This window comes from Manacus candei, unplaced genomic scaffold (genome assembly GCF_025592945.1).
Source record: "Manacus candei isolate 608988 ecotype Guabito, Panama unplaced genomic scaffold, ASM2559294v1 h1tg000018l, whole genome shotgun sequence".
NCBI classification, from domain to species: domain Eukaryota; kingdom Metazoa; phylum Chordata; class Aves; order Passeriformes; family Pipridae; genus Manacus; species Manacus candei.
Genome location: NW_026138066.1, coordinates 1,319,924 through 1,337,186, shown reverse-complemented (window position 1 = coordinate 1,337,186; position 17,263 = coordinate 1,319,924). Strand labels below are relative to the sequence as shown.

Sequence of the window (17,263 nt, the reverse complement as noted above, 5' to 3'; positions counted from 1 at the left end):
CCAAGTGCAAACATACTTTTTTTCCTTAAATTAAACTGATATTTGAGCTATCTGCAGGTGCATTTAGCTGGAAGTTGTACCTCAACGGAAGGGATTATGACTTATTTTTATTTTGCTGATGGTATTTTTTGAGATAACAGGTCCAAGATGAATGTTGGTTGAAGACTTAGGAAAATACGTGACCATGTTTAGATCATGTAGTACTTTCTCCTCCTGTTAAATTTCCAAGAAGTTTTAATTTCATCCATTTGAAATTACGTGCATTCAGCTATTAGGTACCTGAAGGTTCATTTAACCCAGCCAGCAGGTGAGGGAGGGTTTAGTCTGCTCTATACTTCTTGGTTTACAACTAAACTTGTTCCTTTGCTCCTTAGACTGATGTGGGTAGGTCACTTTGCTGTGGGCTGGGAATCCTCCAGTGGAAAGAACTGGGAGGGGTTGTGAGTCAGGGCCTTTGCAGAGGGGAAGTGCTGACCGCATATGATTCACAACAGGGTCAGAATTATTTCAGATATCACGGCACTTTGCTTATTTAAGGAAGCTGCATTGAAGGAGAGGGGGGAGGAAACACAAGCAGTGATGGTGGTATCCTTCTCAAATACTGCACAGCTCTAGGGGGAGTGTATACTAATAGCATAAATAAAATTCCCCAAACGTTTTCAAGTTAGAAGTGTTATATCTGCAGTAATTCGGCAGCATTATGTACTCAGAAGCCCTTAATATGCCTAGACTAGATTTTCAAATGGACAAGTAGCCAGCAGGATGCTATCTCAGTCTAGAATAAACTAAAACTCTTTCTGGTTTGGAAAGAATGTTCTTCCCAGGGGTGGTGATGGGTGGTGTCCTCTGGAAGTAGCTGTGTGAAGATAATTACCTTTACCTAAGCAGTAAAATGTGGTATCATAAGATTATTATTGGACCAGAATATAATGTAGAAACTGTAAACGAGCATTTCAGAAAGTGTACAATAGCCCCCCTCTTTTAAAAGGAAAAAATCATCCTGGTAAAAAGCTGAGATGATTCAGTATAACTAGCATGATATTCTGGGTTTTGTCATGCAGCATATGAAACTTGTCTAGAGTTGCAAATGTTTTTCAGTGAAATGAGCACATTAATTCCAAAGCGAGGCAAGCTGGGGTTGTGTTGGTTGGTTGGAGGTTTTTTAATGAATAAGAAAGTAATATTTGAAAGGCTCATTTTCAATTAGAAAATCTCTTTAAAATTCACTGTAATGAATTGCTGCAGTGCTTCAAACAGAATAATTTCTAGAACAACCTAGGTGATTGTCTTTGAACAGACTGATGAAAGCAATGCTTTTCAGCAGTGTTATATAGAACTATGTGCTAAATATGTTTGCAATGTAAATCACTTCACCCAGGCATATATAGATATCAGAGCAATGTATATATTATTTGCAAGAACAATTCTGTTTTAATTTAGTAGTGAACAGATTTAGTTCTAGAAGGAGCTAGGTTCTGGTGCTTTCAATTACTTTAACTGCAATTCCTAATTTGTAAGTCATTCATCTAAAAAATTGTCATCTGAGTACCTTCCACCCTTTGGAGTGAAATTTCAGGGTTTACTTTGTAAGTTAACATATTTTACATCTGGTAATTAAAACAGACCTGTTCTATGTTTTGTCATTTTGGATAAGAAATTACTTTCTCAGAAGGCCAGTACCTTCAAGTGTAAACACTGTTAACTCCAACCTTGTTACATTTGTTTGACTTTTCCCACCCCCAATCCCGAGGCATGTGCTCTCTGCCTTCAACTCTTAAGTTTATCTCAAGATGAACTTGGCATGACAGTTACTTCACACCCACTGCCAGGTTAAAAATAAATCTTAATATGATTACAATGACAAATGCATAGTCAGTAGTGAAGACTTGATGATTAAAAAAAAAAAAAGCCATGAAGTTTGCCTCATGTTGTTTCACAGGCTGGTTCACGTAATTTGAAAGCTTCATGTTATCTTTCTTCCCTGCATTTCCTCTCTGCAAAGCTTCCTCAGTTTACTCAGTTGTGGAAGGGGGCAGAGGGGGTGATGAAGCAAAGTTTTGGTTGGCTGTTTTAATGATAGAGTCTTTCATGGTATGATCTAAACCCTGATGAAGCTGATGGACTTTGGATCAAGCTAGTTGAAAAACCAAATCTGTGTTTGGAAAACACCCTGCAGACTCTCTGAATGCTGTATCTAGGAGTTAAATAAATGCTCTTAACTACAGATGACATTCCTGTGTTATCTAGTGCTTAAACCTGGCTCCCTGCTCTCCTTTTATTGTTTGGTCAGGGAAAGCCTGGGTTGTTGATTACTGTACAGACAAAATGCTTTTCTTTTCATTGTGCAAGCAGTCGTATGACATTCGGACAACATTCTTGTTCCATCCTATGGCAAAGTACATACAGTATATTGTATGTGCATGTGTTTGGGGGAAGGGACGAGGAGAAAATTATCATAATATGATGATGCATTTTGCATGAAGCTCTCCAGAATGCCTCATTTGAGCTTTTGCCATTGTAATTCCTTGTATCATTTCAGTGTTAAGCAATGCCCTAGGGTCAGAAAAACCCATAAGATGCAGCTGGTAGTTAACCTATGTGTCACTAGTCTGCACAGAGGATGTAAAACAGAACATTTCCATATGAATAATGCCATCTGTTTTTTAACTCCCTTGCATTTAGTTCTCAGCCTTCCCCCAGCACAGCCAGTGCCCTGTATCTCCTTTCAGTTTCTTGCCAGAACTGCCCAGCCACAGCCTTTGTGACCCAGAGGGTCACAAAGCAAGAAAGTGTGTCTGGAGCTGGCTCTGCCCAGAGCTGACATAATGAGGAGAGAGAGCAGGGAAAGTTGAGGTTTAAGTTTGAGGGACCCTAAATAGTGCCAGATGCTGTATGGATGAGATAGCTAGTAAGACTGGTAGTAATAGACCTGAGGAGAAGGAAAAGGGGGGATTAATTCCCCCACCCCCAACCCGAGGACACTACAGATTTTCAAAGGCAGGTGTGGACCCCATGCACATTTAAAATATAACTCATCATTGTATTTAAAAGTATGTTGATGGTCACCTTTTTCAGCATACCAAGAGAATTGTGCATGTGCTACCAGGTTTCATTAACCACAAATTCAGAAAGAGCTATTATGTATTGATTCTCTTTTGTCCGCTGTTGCCCAAATTCAGGTGAGACATGATGCCACCTAATTTGTATTTTCTTTTTTGTCAGTTTCAACAGTGTTGTTTTTCAAGTGAAATGCTAAATTACTAACCTTCTTGGAAGTTTTGTTTGCATGTAAATAGAGAAAATACCTCGTGTAATAGATACTGAGTTTCAATGCTGGCCATGCAGACTTGTGTGGGGCCAAGATTTTAGTTGTGAATAGTTTAATAAGGATCAACCAACCTCATCTCTGTCCTGTTGGGAGATGGTTTTAGCATAAAAATGCTATAAGATTCTTCAAGAGTAAACAGGGTTTTCCTTCTCCCTCTAAATGTTTGGAAGATACCCGTGTTAGTTTTGATCATTGCTAACATCTGAAATCTCATGGTTCCCATATGTTATTACAGTATCTTTTTGTTAGATGTTAATTTTCCTGTATGTAGAAGAGCTGCTACATACAGTAATTTTTTGTAACCCTACGTTTTGTCCACGAGGAACAAAATGGCATTTGTAGATGACTTATGAACACTACTATGATTTTTAAGTATGATGATATATTAAGTATGATGATCATATTAGTGATATAACAGTTTTGCTTTTTGACTTACATATTTGCATGAAGACACTCAAGGCTGCCAACAACCTTGCAGATACAAGCTTTGTTTATCCCTCCTTGGTTTCCTCATATGTAATACCAGCACATTTCTTAAGGGTATGCTGTAAAAATAATGAAAAACTTCTATATTATGCATACAGGAGCAAGAAAGTAAAGCTCCAGTGTTAAAGCAAAGGGATTAAGGCAGTCCCAGGGGAGTAAATTGAAGCTGCAGGGAAACATAACCCAGATGGTACCCGCCTTGCCTTTGGTAATAGGGAGCAGCGCCTGGAATGTCTGCAATGAGAACTCCATTGTGCTCTCTGTGTTGGTGCTTTGAAGGCTGTTCACTCATGGCAAGGGGGGTTTCTGTCCTCTTTGTACTCTGGCAGGATTTCCGGGATGCTGTGGCGCATGCCTCTAGGCAGCTTGGAAAGCCAGTGATTGAGGACAGAATCCTGAATCAGATCCTCTATTACCTACCTCAGCTCTACGAACTCAATCGGGACCTCCTGAGGGAACTGGAAGAGCGATTATCTCACTGGTGACTATCAATAAAGGGATACCACTCCTTTGATGTTGAAATTTATCTGTGGTGCTTATGTGACTCCATGTGATCATGGCTTGACTCTTGTTTGTGTTTTATGTGCCTTCTTAAATGACAGAATTTACTTTGAAAGTATAGGAGATTATTTTTCATTTAGATGTGCTTGTTTGCCATTTACATGTATACAAAGGTCCACAAGGCATGCAATACATTTTTGTAGCAATCACACTTTTTATTTAAAATTTTATTTTTAATCGAAAGGTCTGGTCCTTGTATGAGCATGGTAAGTGCACTGATTTCATTAGGAGAAAAGGAGGTTGTCCTGAAGACTAGTTCACATTTTAGAGGTAGCTTAGATCTACTGATCAGAAACAGCACTGATTGACAGCCACAATAGCCTTGAAGTCCATTCTCAGTTACTGTGGTGGGTGGATCCAAATCAGCAATACAAAACCTACTGACAAAGGCACTGGAATGGGTAAAGACTTGCTGTTAAGTTTGAAGATCCATTTCCTCAGAAATCAACCTTGTACTAAAGTGTTCAAACAGTTCAAGACCATTTAAAAAAGACTGTGTATTAAGTGGTTGTCATCTAACACTAGTGTGTTGATGTGTGCCTAATAAAGTTTTTCAAAGTAACTACTGAGATGGGTGCCTATCTGCTGCACTGTAAGCTTTTGTTCAGAACATAAACTAGCACATCTTACTCTGAAAGGGATAGATGTTTTGCTGTAGGATTAAGATGTGTGCTATTTTTAGCTCTAACTGTGCCTTTTTTTTTCTATTTCTAGGCTTGAACATCAAAGAATTGCTGATATATTTGTTAAAAAGGGTCCCTACCTAAAGATGTATTCAACTTACATCAAAGAATTTGATAAAAATGTTGCATTATTAGATGAACAGTGTAAGAAGAATGCAGGGTTTGCTTCAGTAGTCAAAGACTTCGAGGTATTGTATTCTTTTGTAAGATATATCCTGTTTTGTGACTTTTTAGCAATTGTGATCCTCCGCAAGGCTTTAGAAACTGTCCTCAATTTTTTTGTGTTTTGGTGGTGGGTTTTTTTGCTGCAGTCTTGGATTGAGACATGAAGAACACAAGAGGCCTTTTTAAGGACTTGGTGTTTCAGATTCGCATTATTTTGAATGCAAATTCAGGATAATTAGCATTTTTGAAGCACGGATCTTTTAATTCTGTGTCGTCCTTAGAAGTGTGGATTAATTAAAACTTCTGCAGTGAGCACTCCTGTCTTCTCTGCCTTTTTGCCTAATGAACACTGAAGGGATCACAAAGGAGCATGTTGCCCTTGCCACCCTGTTTCCTTTATTTCTGGCAAGTTTCACCTCTCATCCTCCTGAGTCAAAGCACCTGTTTTGAATCCACAGCATATGAGCACTTACTGATATATTTTAACGCATGGGTAATTTTGCATGCAGTCTTCCACACAGAAATGCTTGCTCTGTAGTGTGGTGTTTAACACTGGTGTGGTGTTTAACACTGGTGGTCACACTTCTTAATGATAAATCTTATCCAATATAATCAGTAGTTGTTTTTAGGCGTGTTTTCTTTTGCTGGAGCCTTTGACGGCCATGGAATCATTTATTTTGCATGTTTCTTTCAGATGAGCCCTCGCTGTGCTAGTCTGGCCCTCAAGCATTATCTGCTCAAGCCAGTTCAGAGGATTCCCCAATACAGGCTCCTGTTGACAGGTACAGTCAACAGCTCTTTGTCAAGCTGAACAAACCAGTCTTCACACGCCCCAGGAAACCTGTTTTCAGGCAGTTGTATCCATCTGTAAAGCATGTTTATCTGACTTTGGATATGTGAGGCTTTTTAAAAACCATGGCACAATATATGCAGCTCTTTTTAAAACATGGCATGGGTTTAGAGGCTTTCGTTGTTAATATTGATTGAGCTAAGATACACAGGCAAGGTGCTAATATTTCTAACACTGTGGTGTGTTCTGATGGTACATTTAGCAGTACATGGAAAACGTGAAACCTGTGGTGGTTTTTGTTTCTGTCGTAATAGAAGCCTGTCATTTCCTTAAGGGTTGGAATGCTCTTGTTTTGCTTTGGGTTTTCCTTTTTTTTGGGGGAGGGGGGCTGATGGGTGATTTTTCTTCTTTAACAAATGAAAAGGGCAGTATGGAGAATCGGATCTAGAAGAAGAAAGATGTCTATGCAGCTGTGAACTTCTGGTAGTAGCTTCTCCGTTTCTCCCCCACCCAGGTGTTTTGACTGTAAAATCCATTCTGTTTTAAAGGCAGAACACATGTTTTTAGTGTACATTTACAAGTGCTTAAGGCTTGTTAAGGGGGTATTGTATGCTAAGGAGCTGGTTTGGGACTAGGAAATCTGGGCTCTGTACCCTGCTCTGGCACTGGCATGTTTGGGTGACCTTGAGCAAGTCATCTCCATGATGCAGTGGGTTTTTCTGTCTGTAAGGGGAGGGCAGTGACAGAGGCCTCCTTTGTGAAGTATTTTGAGATGTGTTTGTTGTAAGAGGGGGATGGCTCCTGTAAGGATTTGGAAATACTTAAGGCATTGTTTTTGAGAGCCATTGCTTCTTGATGAGCAATTTAAAAATAGCCTCTGTTTATGTAGTAACTGCAAAATAAAATGCTCTGTGACCTTTTTTTTTGGCTCTGTAACAGCTCATTGGCATTTCCCCAGCAAGTACTTAGACTAGTGATGCTGTGGGAGATACAGACTAAAGTGTTAAGCAGCAGTTACCAAGTTATTAACAGTGACTGTTTTCATTTTAATCATCTCATTAAACTCACAGGTGTTGAAAAAAGGGGGAAAACTCCTTAAATGGAATACTTTATAGGGGAAAATCTTAATGACTCTTAACTGATGAAATTAAACAATAAAATGGCATTTGGGGACCTGCTTTATTTTAAAAGGATATTGACTTAGGACATGGTATAGGCTTGTTATACACTTCAAAATCAGGAGAGCTTTGGATAAGTTCAGAGGTTTTAATTGTAAAGGTTGAACAAAGGATCAGAATAGAGCAAATGCCAGTGTCAATATACACAGCAAAGCAAGAGATGTCAAGGATAAATGGCACTGAACAAAACTCAGATGTTGAAGGGGAATTCTTCGTGATCATTAGCTGTCACTGTGGCTGGAACAGGCTGTTTTAGACCCTAAAAAAACCTCATTCTGTGTTGATGGGGGGTTGCTGTGGGTGTCCCCAGTCTGCACACCTTACTGTGGCTGCCCAGCTTTAAATACACCTGTAAATGCCATTGAAAGGAATGGGGGGATTGTCATGCTGGTGATGAATTTAGAAAAGTGATTTTCTCTTGTTCTATGTAAGCAATAAAAAACATCAGACCAAGAATTTAATTGTGCTGGGGCTGGAGAGTGTCATTTTGGATCTGTTTGATTTTCAGCCTGTTTAATCTATCACGTCTGTTGTCCTTGAGATTCTCACTCTTCCATATCTCTGTGGATGACCCATCTGCTTTGTTACCTTCCAACAGCTCTGTGTAATATTGAGCAATGCCTGTATAAACTTGTGCTATGTGAACATCTGGGGGGATGCAAAACACTCGTATCTCTTTTGTTGCAGTGGGTGAGAGGCAGTGATGGAGCAGCTGCCCAGGCTGAAGACAGTGGGGAACTGTGGGGAGGAGGGTCAGAGCAGAGGAGTGAAAATAATCCAGGAAATGAAGCTGTCAGGCCTAAGTCAGTGGGGATTTCTTCCTATTTATATGTTCTGTGTCAGTGGGACAGCTTTGTACTGGTAACCTGCTGCTACTCAGTCACATGGCAAGGTTGTTGCTGTGCTTTGAAGTGGAGTTACTTTTATGCTAACCAAAGCAGGAGCAGGTGGGCTCATAAATCAGTCAAGGAAAGGCGAGGCTCAGCAGTGTTTCTCTTTAATTATACAGCTTCTCCAGTCCAGTAAGTGGACTTCCACTTCTTCACATACTGGCTCCAAGCTCTGTACAGCAAAGATCAGATGGGTTTCCAGGGATTTCATATAGAAATGAAGGAGAGGTGATTCTCTTTTCTCAAAAAGATTTGAGTAGATGACTTGAGACTGTGCTGTATGAACAGGTTCTTGACTGCCATAGGATAAGTCTCTATTCTCTCTTTCCCAACACAAGGCTGGCAGAGTGAGTGTCTTTTATTATCCTTAACTAGGATATAGTGAGGGGTTTAAAAATAAGCCTTTGGCACACTGCTGCTTTTCAGGTTGGAAATAGAGCTGTCAGACTCAAGGCCAGTTATGTGCTGGGGAACAATTGCTTTGAGTTTAATGTAGTTAAATTAGACAACCCAAGAGAAAAGGCAGTTAATGAAGCAAAAGATAATTTTAGTCAGGAGAAGAAGTGATAGTCACTGCCCCCCAGGAAGAAGAGAGAATTGCTGGTTGCTGTCAGGTAGAAGAAGAACATAAGGAAATTTTGTTCATCACAAAAACAGTACTTGTGTGCCTTTTTTTGGTTTTTGTTGTGTTTTGGTGTATCCAGCAGAATTATGAATTTCTGAAGGTATACTTAAGATCTGTCTAGTCTGAACAACTAGAACACGCTTCAGAGGGGAAAATTTTTTTGGCAAAAACAGTAGATACCATTTCATCTTAATATCTGTCCTTTGTATTTATTTTATCTAGGAATATTTTTGCTAAATTTTTCTGTAATGTTTTTCATGTTTTTGAAATTGGCTTGTCTGCATAGTTTATGCCAGTACCTCCAGAAAGCTGCTGCAAGCACAGAATTTCCAGTGTTTATTCACAGAACAGACTAAAAATATCTGTTCTGATGCTTCTCTGAAGCTGAGTTTTAGCTATGAACTGAGGTCCACTTACCAGATACACATTAAAAGTACTACAATGAAAATTAGCTACTTATCATTTTCAGGATTTTACAGTTTTATTGGCTCCAGTCTTGCAATACAAAAGCTGCAGAATTTTAAATTAATGCAGTTATGTTAAAATCTCTAAATTTCTCTCTTATATTCACTGATTATATAATTTAAAATGTAAGAATATACGCATCCAAAATGTTTTTGAGTGATGTAAAGTGTTGTTTTGGGGAACATGTCATAAAGCATGACTATGCCAAGAAATAATTAGTTCCCATCTTGGGTCTCTGGTTTTAAGTTACCACTGCAATTACTTTAGATATTAAATTGGATGTCTCCATGTACTAGGGACAGTGTCTTAGAGAACCAGCTGTACATTTGCAGATGAGGAAAATATACCCACCTTACCTCTTGTTCTCAGCCTGAAGAGGTGAGCATGTGGTTGGCAGGTTTATTTTTATTTTTGTATGAGCTGTAGGGACTCATTCTTTACACTGGGAGATTACTGCTGGAGTCCTTTGTGCTGGCCCCAATGAAGATCAAGTTGCAATTTTAAAGCTTTAATTTGTTGGCTTTGTGGTGGAATCCCAAGAGTGCTCTGCCTCAGCAGCATGGCACAGCTCCAACTTGAGGGAGCACCTGTCTGCAGGCAGGGCAGGAGAGGACAGCTGGTGTCATATCTGTGACAGGTTCCTACAGGTTAAACCAAGTTAAAAACTGTGAATTCTTCTCCGTTCTTTTCAAAATACTTCCTGTTAATTTTTTTTTCTCTTACACAAGCTTCTTGCCAGCATAACCCAAAGTGAAGCAAGATTAACTTCATTTTTTTAATGGAATATATGTTCACCTAAATATTGCACTAGAATGTCTGCTAGCTACTACAGCATGAGATCTTGAGGGACAGGAAGATGCAATATTATTGGAGTATAGCTGGAGAAGTCTTGGTGCCATGTCAGACTTGTCTTAAAAGATCAGACATTATCCAGGGCCTGCTAATGATCAGGCAGAACTCTGAGGAGAGCAGATAGCTGTGGGTGTTCCCTGGCCCAGCCAGCCAGATCTCCCAGTGCTCCGTCCACGCCTCCCAGCTGGTTCCTCTTCCTTCTCTCCAACCTGCTCTTCATGCTTCTCCCTTGGATCCTCCCTTAGGTCTCTGCCAAAAAATAAAATTTCAGTGCCAAATGTTTCTCTTCTTGTAGTTCTGTTTTTCTCGAAACTTTCATTAAACATGACAGGTTCTCTCACTCTTTGTAGCAATTCTACTGTGGAAACATGTTTCATAATTCCCTTTTAATTTTGTGCATAAGGAAAAGATTACAATACACTGAGCGATCTCTGAGGGGCATGCATGAAGCAAGACATCTTACGAAGGCAAGGAACAATTGGCTCCTGATCCTTTTTGAAGAAAAGAATGAATTTGGGTAGGGCAAGCATGTGGGAGTTGAATTATTTCACTCCTATGTGAAACTTGTACAATTGCGAAGCTAAAATTGAATGCTTGCTAGATTACATATAGTTAGTTTTCAGTAGATCCTCTAGAATCTTAATACCTAATTATTAGGTATTAATCAGTATTTGTTGCTTTTATCAACCTAACGTATATTTCTTTGAATGGTTCTGGTTTTGTTGCTTTCAATTTTAAGCAGTTCAAAGTTGTAGAGTGTAGAGAATAAACAGTTGACTTTTTACTGAGGATATATATTTATCTTTGACAGGGTATTGCACTTTTTGATGAACTAGACACTCGACTAGGGAATGGAAACTCAAAGGGAATGTTTTTTTTGTATAGTCATACGTTTGGAGTTAATTTTAAATGCTAAGTAAAATAGATTTTAAAACTACCAAGACTTCAATGGATTGAGGGTGCCATCTTGTGGTTGAATTATAATGGAAAACCAGAAATGCCTATTTGAACACTGAGGGGCATATACTATTTTTGTTACTGAAAAATATTAATCGTAATGAGATCTTCTGTAATGGACTACTTTTTTATTAGCTTCTATAAACAAGTTAGGTGCTCAGGCAAATATCTATAATCTTCAAAATTTTTTCCTTCAGCTTAAACGTGCTTGCACGTATGTACTTACTTATTTTTCACTTGCTTGTTTTGTTCTGGAATAATATATACAACATACCATTTGTCATTGGAGAAAGCCACTGTTTCAATAGCCATTTCTTCACTGAGCAAATATAAAGACATACTTTCTTTATGGAAATGCTAAGTTTTACTCTGTTATTACTTTGACATATTTAAAAGATTAGGTAGTAGATCTTTGTGGCATGGATTTGCCTGAAAAGCAGATTTCAGGAAAAAGGTGGTTTTTACTACTTTTTGGTGGTGTTTATTTATTTAACAAAACTATATCTATATTATTTTTTCTTTACACAGATTATTTAAAGAATCTTTTAGAAGAATCTGCGGACTATAGGGATACTCAAGGTAAATGTCGATTTAAAGAAAAAACAGCTTATGTACTTATGATAATGTTTCCAGATTTTAAGTGCTTGCAAAATGTTAAGTCAGTAATAGAAATGTTTTCTATTTAGTTCTAAGTTTCTCAGCAGAGATACTAAAAGATTGCAGGCTTGTGTTTCAAAAAAGTCTGGAGCTGACAGTCATATCAGCTCACCTAAGAGGTAAGAGTGAAGTTCTCCAGACAGCTTAAACAGATATTTTGGGCACTGCTATTGAAAGAGACAGTCCTTGCATCTGTAGACCTTTCATGATAGGCAGCTTGTCTACCAGCTGCTCTCTCCAACTATAAGCCTTTCTGGCTTCATCCTCTCTCTGGCTTGTGCCAGAACAAGTGTTCATGTGGCAGGAGTGAACAAGATAAAGGAGCTGCCCTGAGTTATATTTAACCTGAGGAGTTCTCCAGTTTGAGTTGTCACAAGTTGCACAAACACAGGTGACTTACACAAGTTTGCCTGCATGTGGGGAGAAAGGAGATCAAAGGAAATGAGCAGGAATAGTTGATGATGAAGAGGATGGGACCACACATTTCATATAGTGTGGGATTAAACTGGTTTAACTCAAACATATAAATGCAGTGCACATTCAGGCTGTTTCCTTCTGCAGTGTGTGCCTTAGCAATACAAAAATGCTCCCAGTCAATGCTTCCATTTCATTTGCATGAGACCCTGTCACTTATTTCACTTTTTAGTGACATTTGTTCAAACCCATTACGTTTAGGAGGGTTGAGCAATTGTAGTTGATTGGACTTCAGTGAGTGCCTTCACTGCACTGAGCCAAGTTTGCTTTGTCTGCTGATACAATATTGTAAAATATATGAGTAAATATCCTTCTTGGGACCTTTAGGCATATTTGTTTGAGTACGGTGAAGATAGAAGCCAAAAATATTTTAACCGATGACTCTTTAAGTTCATCTTGCACTTCTTATGGCTGTGAACAAACTAATGCTTGCGTTGCACATTAGATAGTTGGCCACTTGAAAAGTGAGCAACTTAAATATATATTTTACATTTTCTTGTGATTTCTCCAACTTCTCTGTTTTTGTAGTTGTACCTTCCACAATGTTTTTCTCTCCCTTCATACATCAAAGATAAAAGCTGAAGCTTAGCTGTAACAATAAGAGTGTTAATTTGAGATGCTTGATAGTCTATCTTAGAACTTGAGTAAAGTAAAGAAAATCTAATCTTTACTCACCAAGTTCTTGTAATGATTAAGCTTAACTTAGTTCTGATTTTGCTTAGTTCTTTAATTCCATTGGTGGGAGTGGAGAGGGAGACTAGGCTTGGTTGTGGTTACTGTTCTTGGAAAAATACCAAGATAGCACAATTCTTCTTGATAACCTTCATTTGAATACATTACTTCAGCTAAGTGGTATAAGTGGAATGCTCTTTATCCCTATAGATTATTTTATGTTGTTATTTAGATTTATTTAGTCTTGGCTATGTAAGTGATCCTGAAATCCTGGAACTTTCCCTTCAATAAACAGAAAATTTTCTAATTTTCTCTAAAATTCTTCAATCTTCCTCAAAATCTGAGTAAAATTTTAAGTTTTTAATAGATATAACTGATAGATGAAGAAACATATAACAGAAAGAATCAGGTACTCATTTCTGTCTTAATGAATTTAGCTAAATTTCCCTTCATCATATTCCATGCAGATGGGAGCTGGGGAGTGTTTTACCTGAAGCAGCACAACATTTGTTATATTTCCTACTAGGAGACCACCAGCTCTTTTTCAGCAGGCTCAGTTGATGCTATGACATCTATATATAAACTTAATTTTGATCAATTGCTTGATATCTGCTGTGTATTTTAACTGTTTGACTCCTGTGCTTGCATAGCCTTGGTTCATGAAAATCTTGTACAAAAATTCTCCTTAGATTGACTTAGGATGAGCTTTTTGTTCACATCTATTTAGTTTCTTATATGGCTTCATGACCTTCTGAACCTTTCAGTTCAGACAGCTATCTCTTTCAACATGCTTTCTTTCCAAATATGACTCAACAATAAGGGAAGTGTATGCATTCTACAGTACTAATACTCTAATTATTACCTGGGGAAAAAAACCTTAAGGCTTTGCTTTTACCTGGTTTGGTATGCTTCTCTGTGGATTTTTAACCAAATGTAGGTCCTTTCTTTGAAGTGCCTTAGTGTACTTGAATTACTTAGAAGAAGGTGCCAAATGCTTTAGAGACTACATTTTATCAGAACAGTTGTCCTAGCTTTCAATTCAATAAGTCTCTTTTTTTCTACTTAAGTAAATTACAGGTTTTTGGATAAGATCCTTGGACTGAACACTCACTGTGTTCACATGATATTTGACTGGTATCTTGAGGGTAAAGTAAAACTAAAGGCAGAAGAAATGGCAAAGAATTGTATAATTTTTCTAGGTGGTCTTCCATGACTAGCACTGGTGGCATTTGGGTAAAATGGAAAAAACTTAGTCCCTACATAGTCTCTGTTAAAATATTGTTAACTTTTCTCCTGTAAGTAGAGTAAGTAATTCGTTGTGTGAGAAACTGGGATTTACTTTTGCTTGTGGACTGTTTTGATTAGCTGTAAGAAATAATTGACACTGTAGTTGAAGCAATGACTTGCTAGAGCATATTTATTAAACCACGATCAAAAGATTCTGGGATTTATGGGAAGTGCTCCTGAATGCAGTGACTGTACAATCAGGTCCTTAAATCTTGGAATTATGTGGAAATGCAGTATCATACCTGTGCTTTACGTAATACCAATGCTAACTAGTCACTATAACCAAAGCACTATTTCTTCATCCTTCAGATGCTTTAGCTGTTGTCATAGAAGTTGCAAACCATGCCAATGACATCATGAAGCAGGGTGTAAGTATTTTGACTTATGAAACTGGTCTTAAAAAAAAAAAAAAAGTCATGGATGCAAGGGCAAGTACTTATCTTCCCCTTTTTCTTCCCATAGGATAACTTTCAGAAACTCATGCAGATCCAATACAGTTTAAATGGACACCATGAGATCGTACAGCCAGGAAGGGTAGGTCCTCCAGATGGCATTCAGCAGATTGCAGTACAGTGCAACATGGATGATATGCAAGCAAAGGACTGGAGCTGGCACATACCAAGAAGAAAAATGGTCCATTGCTTTATTATTCAGTTCTAACAGTCAAGTGAATACTGCCTCTCCATCTGTGGAGGGTGTTTTTTAGACATTTTTTAGATACCTTGCCAGATCTTGCAGGCAGGTTTTTGTCCTCAAGCTTAACCTTGTATTTGTTGTGGTTTCAAGTGCAGCATGGAAAACTGTACTGCAGTCATTCACACTCGCTTTTAGAGAAATCTAGGGATAAACAGCTTTTCTCAGAAAGGGAACCTTGAATCCCAAAACTTCTGCAGCACCTCTACTGTAGTAATAATAATCATAATCATAATAGTGATGAAGAACTCAGCTCATTTGCATGGCTCCTGCCCTAAAAACCTAGTTTTAATTTTGTTTAATTTACTAGGTCTTTCTGAAAGAGGGAACACTGATGAAGCTGTCACGGAAGGTCATGCAGCCACGAATGTTTTTTTTGGTAAGATGCTGTATATGTTGCTGTGTGTCTAATAGGAGTGTAATTTTAAGTGGTTGAAATGTTACACTGTAAACATAAGTAACTAATAACTGCAAGTAGTAGAAAAAATGACCAATTGTTGCTGTTCTACTTATTTAGTTCTAATTTACAGAGATCATCTGTGGCATATGCACTAATTTTAGTAGAAAACCATTTCTCACTAAAATGTACTATTTTGAACAATGCTTATTCAAAATCTGAGAGCTTTTACGAGAAGACATTACCTGTGGTAGTGAGGAAACAAACACAGTTACTCCATCCCACTTAGCTGTACCAGGTCTTGAAACCTAGAACTCTGGCACTGCTATTGCGCCCTTCCCTCCCTCCCCTCCCTGCCTCCTTCTTCCTCCTTTCTCCTTCCCCCTCTCTCTTCCTCCTCCTTTCTCCTTCCCCACTCCCTCCCTCCTCCTCTCTCCTTTCCCTTGCAGGAGGTCCCATGCATCCTGAGTAGAGCACTGGGATGGAAGTTAAGTGCTGGGTTCTCTTCCTGTCTCTGTCACTGCTTTATTTTGAAACTTCTGTGCATCTCTGAAGTTTGTTTCCACTTGAACTTTTTGTTTATCTCTTCTATTTAGACAGTAAAGCAGCTGTTATCATGTGTAATTTATGACATTATTGGTCCACAGTCCTGGCTGAAATCTATTTTGTTGGTTACTGTAGTATGAATAAATATTTCCCTAGGCAGTCATGGAATCAGTTATGGTAATACTCTCAAAAATCTGGTGCTATCCTGAGCTGAACTTCACAAATTACCTGTTGCTAATTTGAGTGTCTGTGGCTTGGATTTTCTTTGTTTTGTTTTTTGGGGCAATGGGTTTGTTTGGTTTGGGTTTTTAGTTTTGTTTGTTTGTTTGTTTGTTTTAGATATAAATGGTACAGGCTAGTGTTTATACCTTTAGACACTTGAGCAGTGATATTTCCATTGATCATGTTGTGAAGATTTAGTAAGGCTCCTGAAATGTTTGGTTATTTTGCAAAGAACATCATAGCAAAAACTTACAAGACACTTCAGGTTTTGGTGTCTGTTTCTGTGCAGTAAATGAAGTATGGATCCATGGGTTGAACAGCACAGAAAATAAAAATGTCTTAGTAACTGTTCAGTAAGTGTGCAGAATGAATCTGAGTCTGGTAGAACAGGAAATAAACAGTAGATGCACTTGAAACTGGTAAAATTCACATGGTATGTATAATTAAGTTTGTCCTTTTAGTCGTAAATTGCTAATCTCCATTCTTCTATCTCCAAGTTTCTGGATTGTTTTGTTTGTTTGAATGGTTAATTCTAATATCCCTTTAAAGTAGTTTGCTGTATCATATGGCTGTGTACATGAGAAACATTTTTGTCCATTTTGACAGGCTGTTCTTTGACATCTTTGCACTGTTTACTCATGTGCCAAATGTGTATTTACACAAGGAGGATATAAATAGATACCTATTGTTATCTAATTCGTACATGAAAATGTTTCTTGGATTCTAAGTGGAATAACAGGAAGTAGAGGATGCCCTTCTGGACAGTTGATCTCAGTGGTGTAGGAGTTCTGTACTTCCAGTAAAATGCATCTGAATTACCTGTCTTTTAACAGTCTTTAGTCATTAAAAAGCATTGCTTCTGTATTACAGTTCAATGATGCCCTGTTGTATACTACTCCAGTCCAGTCAGGGATGTATAAACTCAACAATATGTTGTCCTTGGCTGGAATGAAGGTGAGTCACTTGTTAAAATGAGTCTTTCTCCAAATCTACCTGAACTCAGGCCTTCAAATTTTCAAAACACAACTATGTTTACTGTTGGCAAGAGATATTAAATATCCTTGCATTCCAGAGTAATCCTACAGGCTTAACATCGCTTGTATAATATGGCCTGTGGGATTGCTATCTAGGTTTCCCTAAAAAACTCTGTTGACACAGGATCATCTCAGCTGCATTTCAGCTAGTGTTGTCCTACTCTGAAATAATTTGTCTACTTATTTTTTGTATTGTACTTTGTTTAGACTGCCTCGATTTTTCGTTTTAACTGCTTTTTATTGCCCACAAGCAGAGATTAGACATCTTTGCATGATAAACTCCTGGTGGGTCAAATCTCTG

The 17,263-nt window shown here is 38.2% G+C and overlaps 1 protein-coding gene across 2 annotated transcripts in view; it reads left to right on the top strand.

The window, feature by feature from the left end:
* The window catches only part of FGD6 (FYVE, RhoGEF and PH domain containing 6), a 75,199-nt gene that overhangs the window by 38,780 nt on the left and 19,156 nt on the right, over positions 1–17,263 (top strand). For both annotated transcript variants that reach the window (XR_007904012.1, XM_051784030.1), the window contains exons 6-13: positions 4,144–4,295; positions 5,090–5,246; positions 5,918–6,005; positions 11,509–11,559; positions 14,380–14,438; positions 14,533–14,604; positions 15,074–15,142; positions 16,799–16,882. Coding sequence is in view for 1 of the 2 variants with exons in the window: in XM_051784030.1 (XP_051639990.1) it covers positions 4,144–4,295; positions 5,090–5,246; positions 5,918–6,005; positions 11,509–11,559; positions 14,380–14,438; positions 14,533–14,604; positions 15,074–15,142; positions 16,799–16,882 (732 nt within the window). In the remaining variant the exon portion in view is untranslated. The remainder of the gene's footprint in view (positions 1–4,143; positions 4,296–5,089; positions 5,247–5,917; positions 6,006–11,508; positions 11,560–14,379; positions 14,439–14,532; positions 14,605–15,073; positions 15,143–16,798; positions 16,883–17,263) is intronic.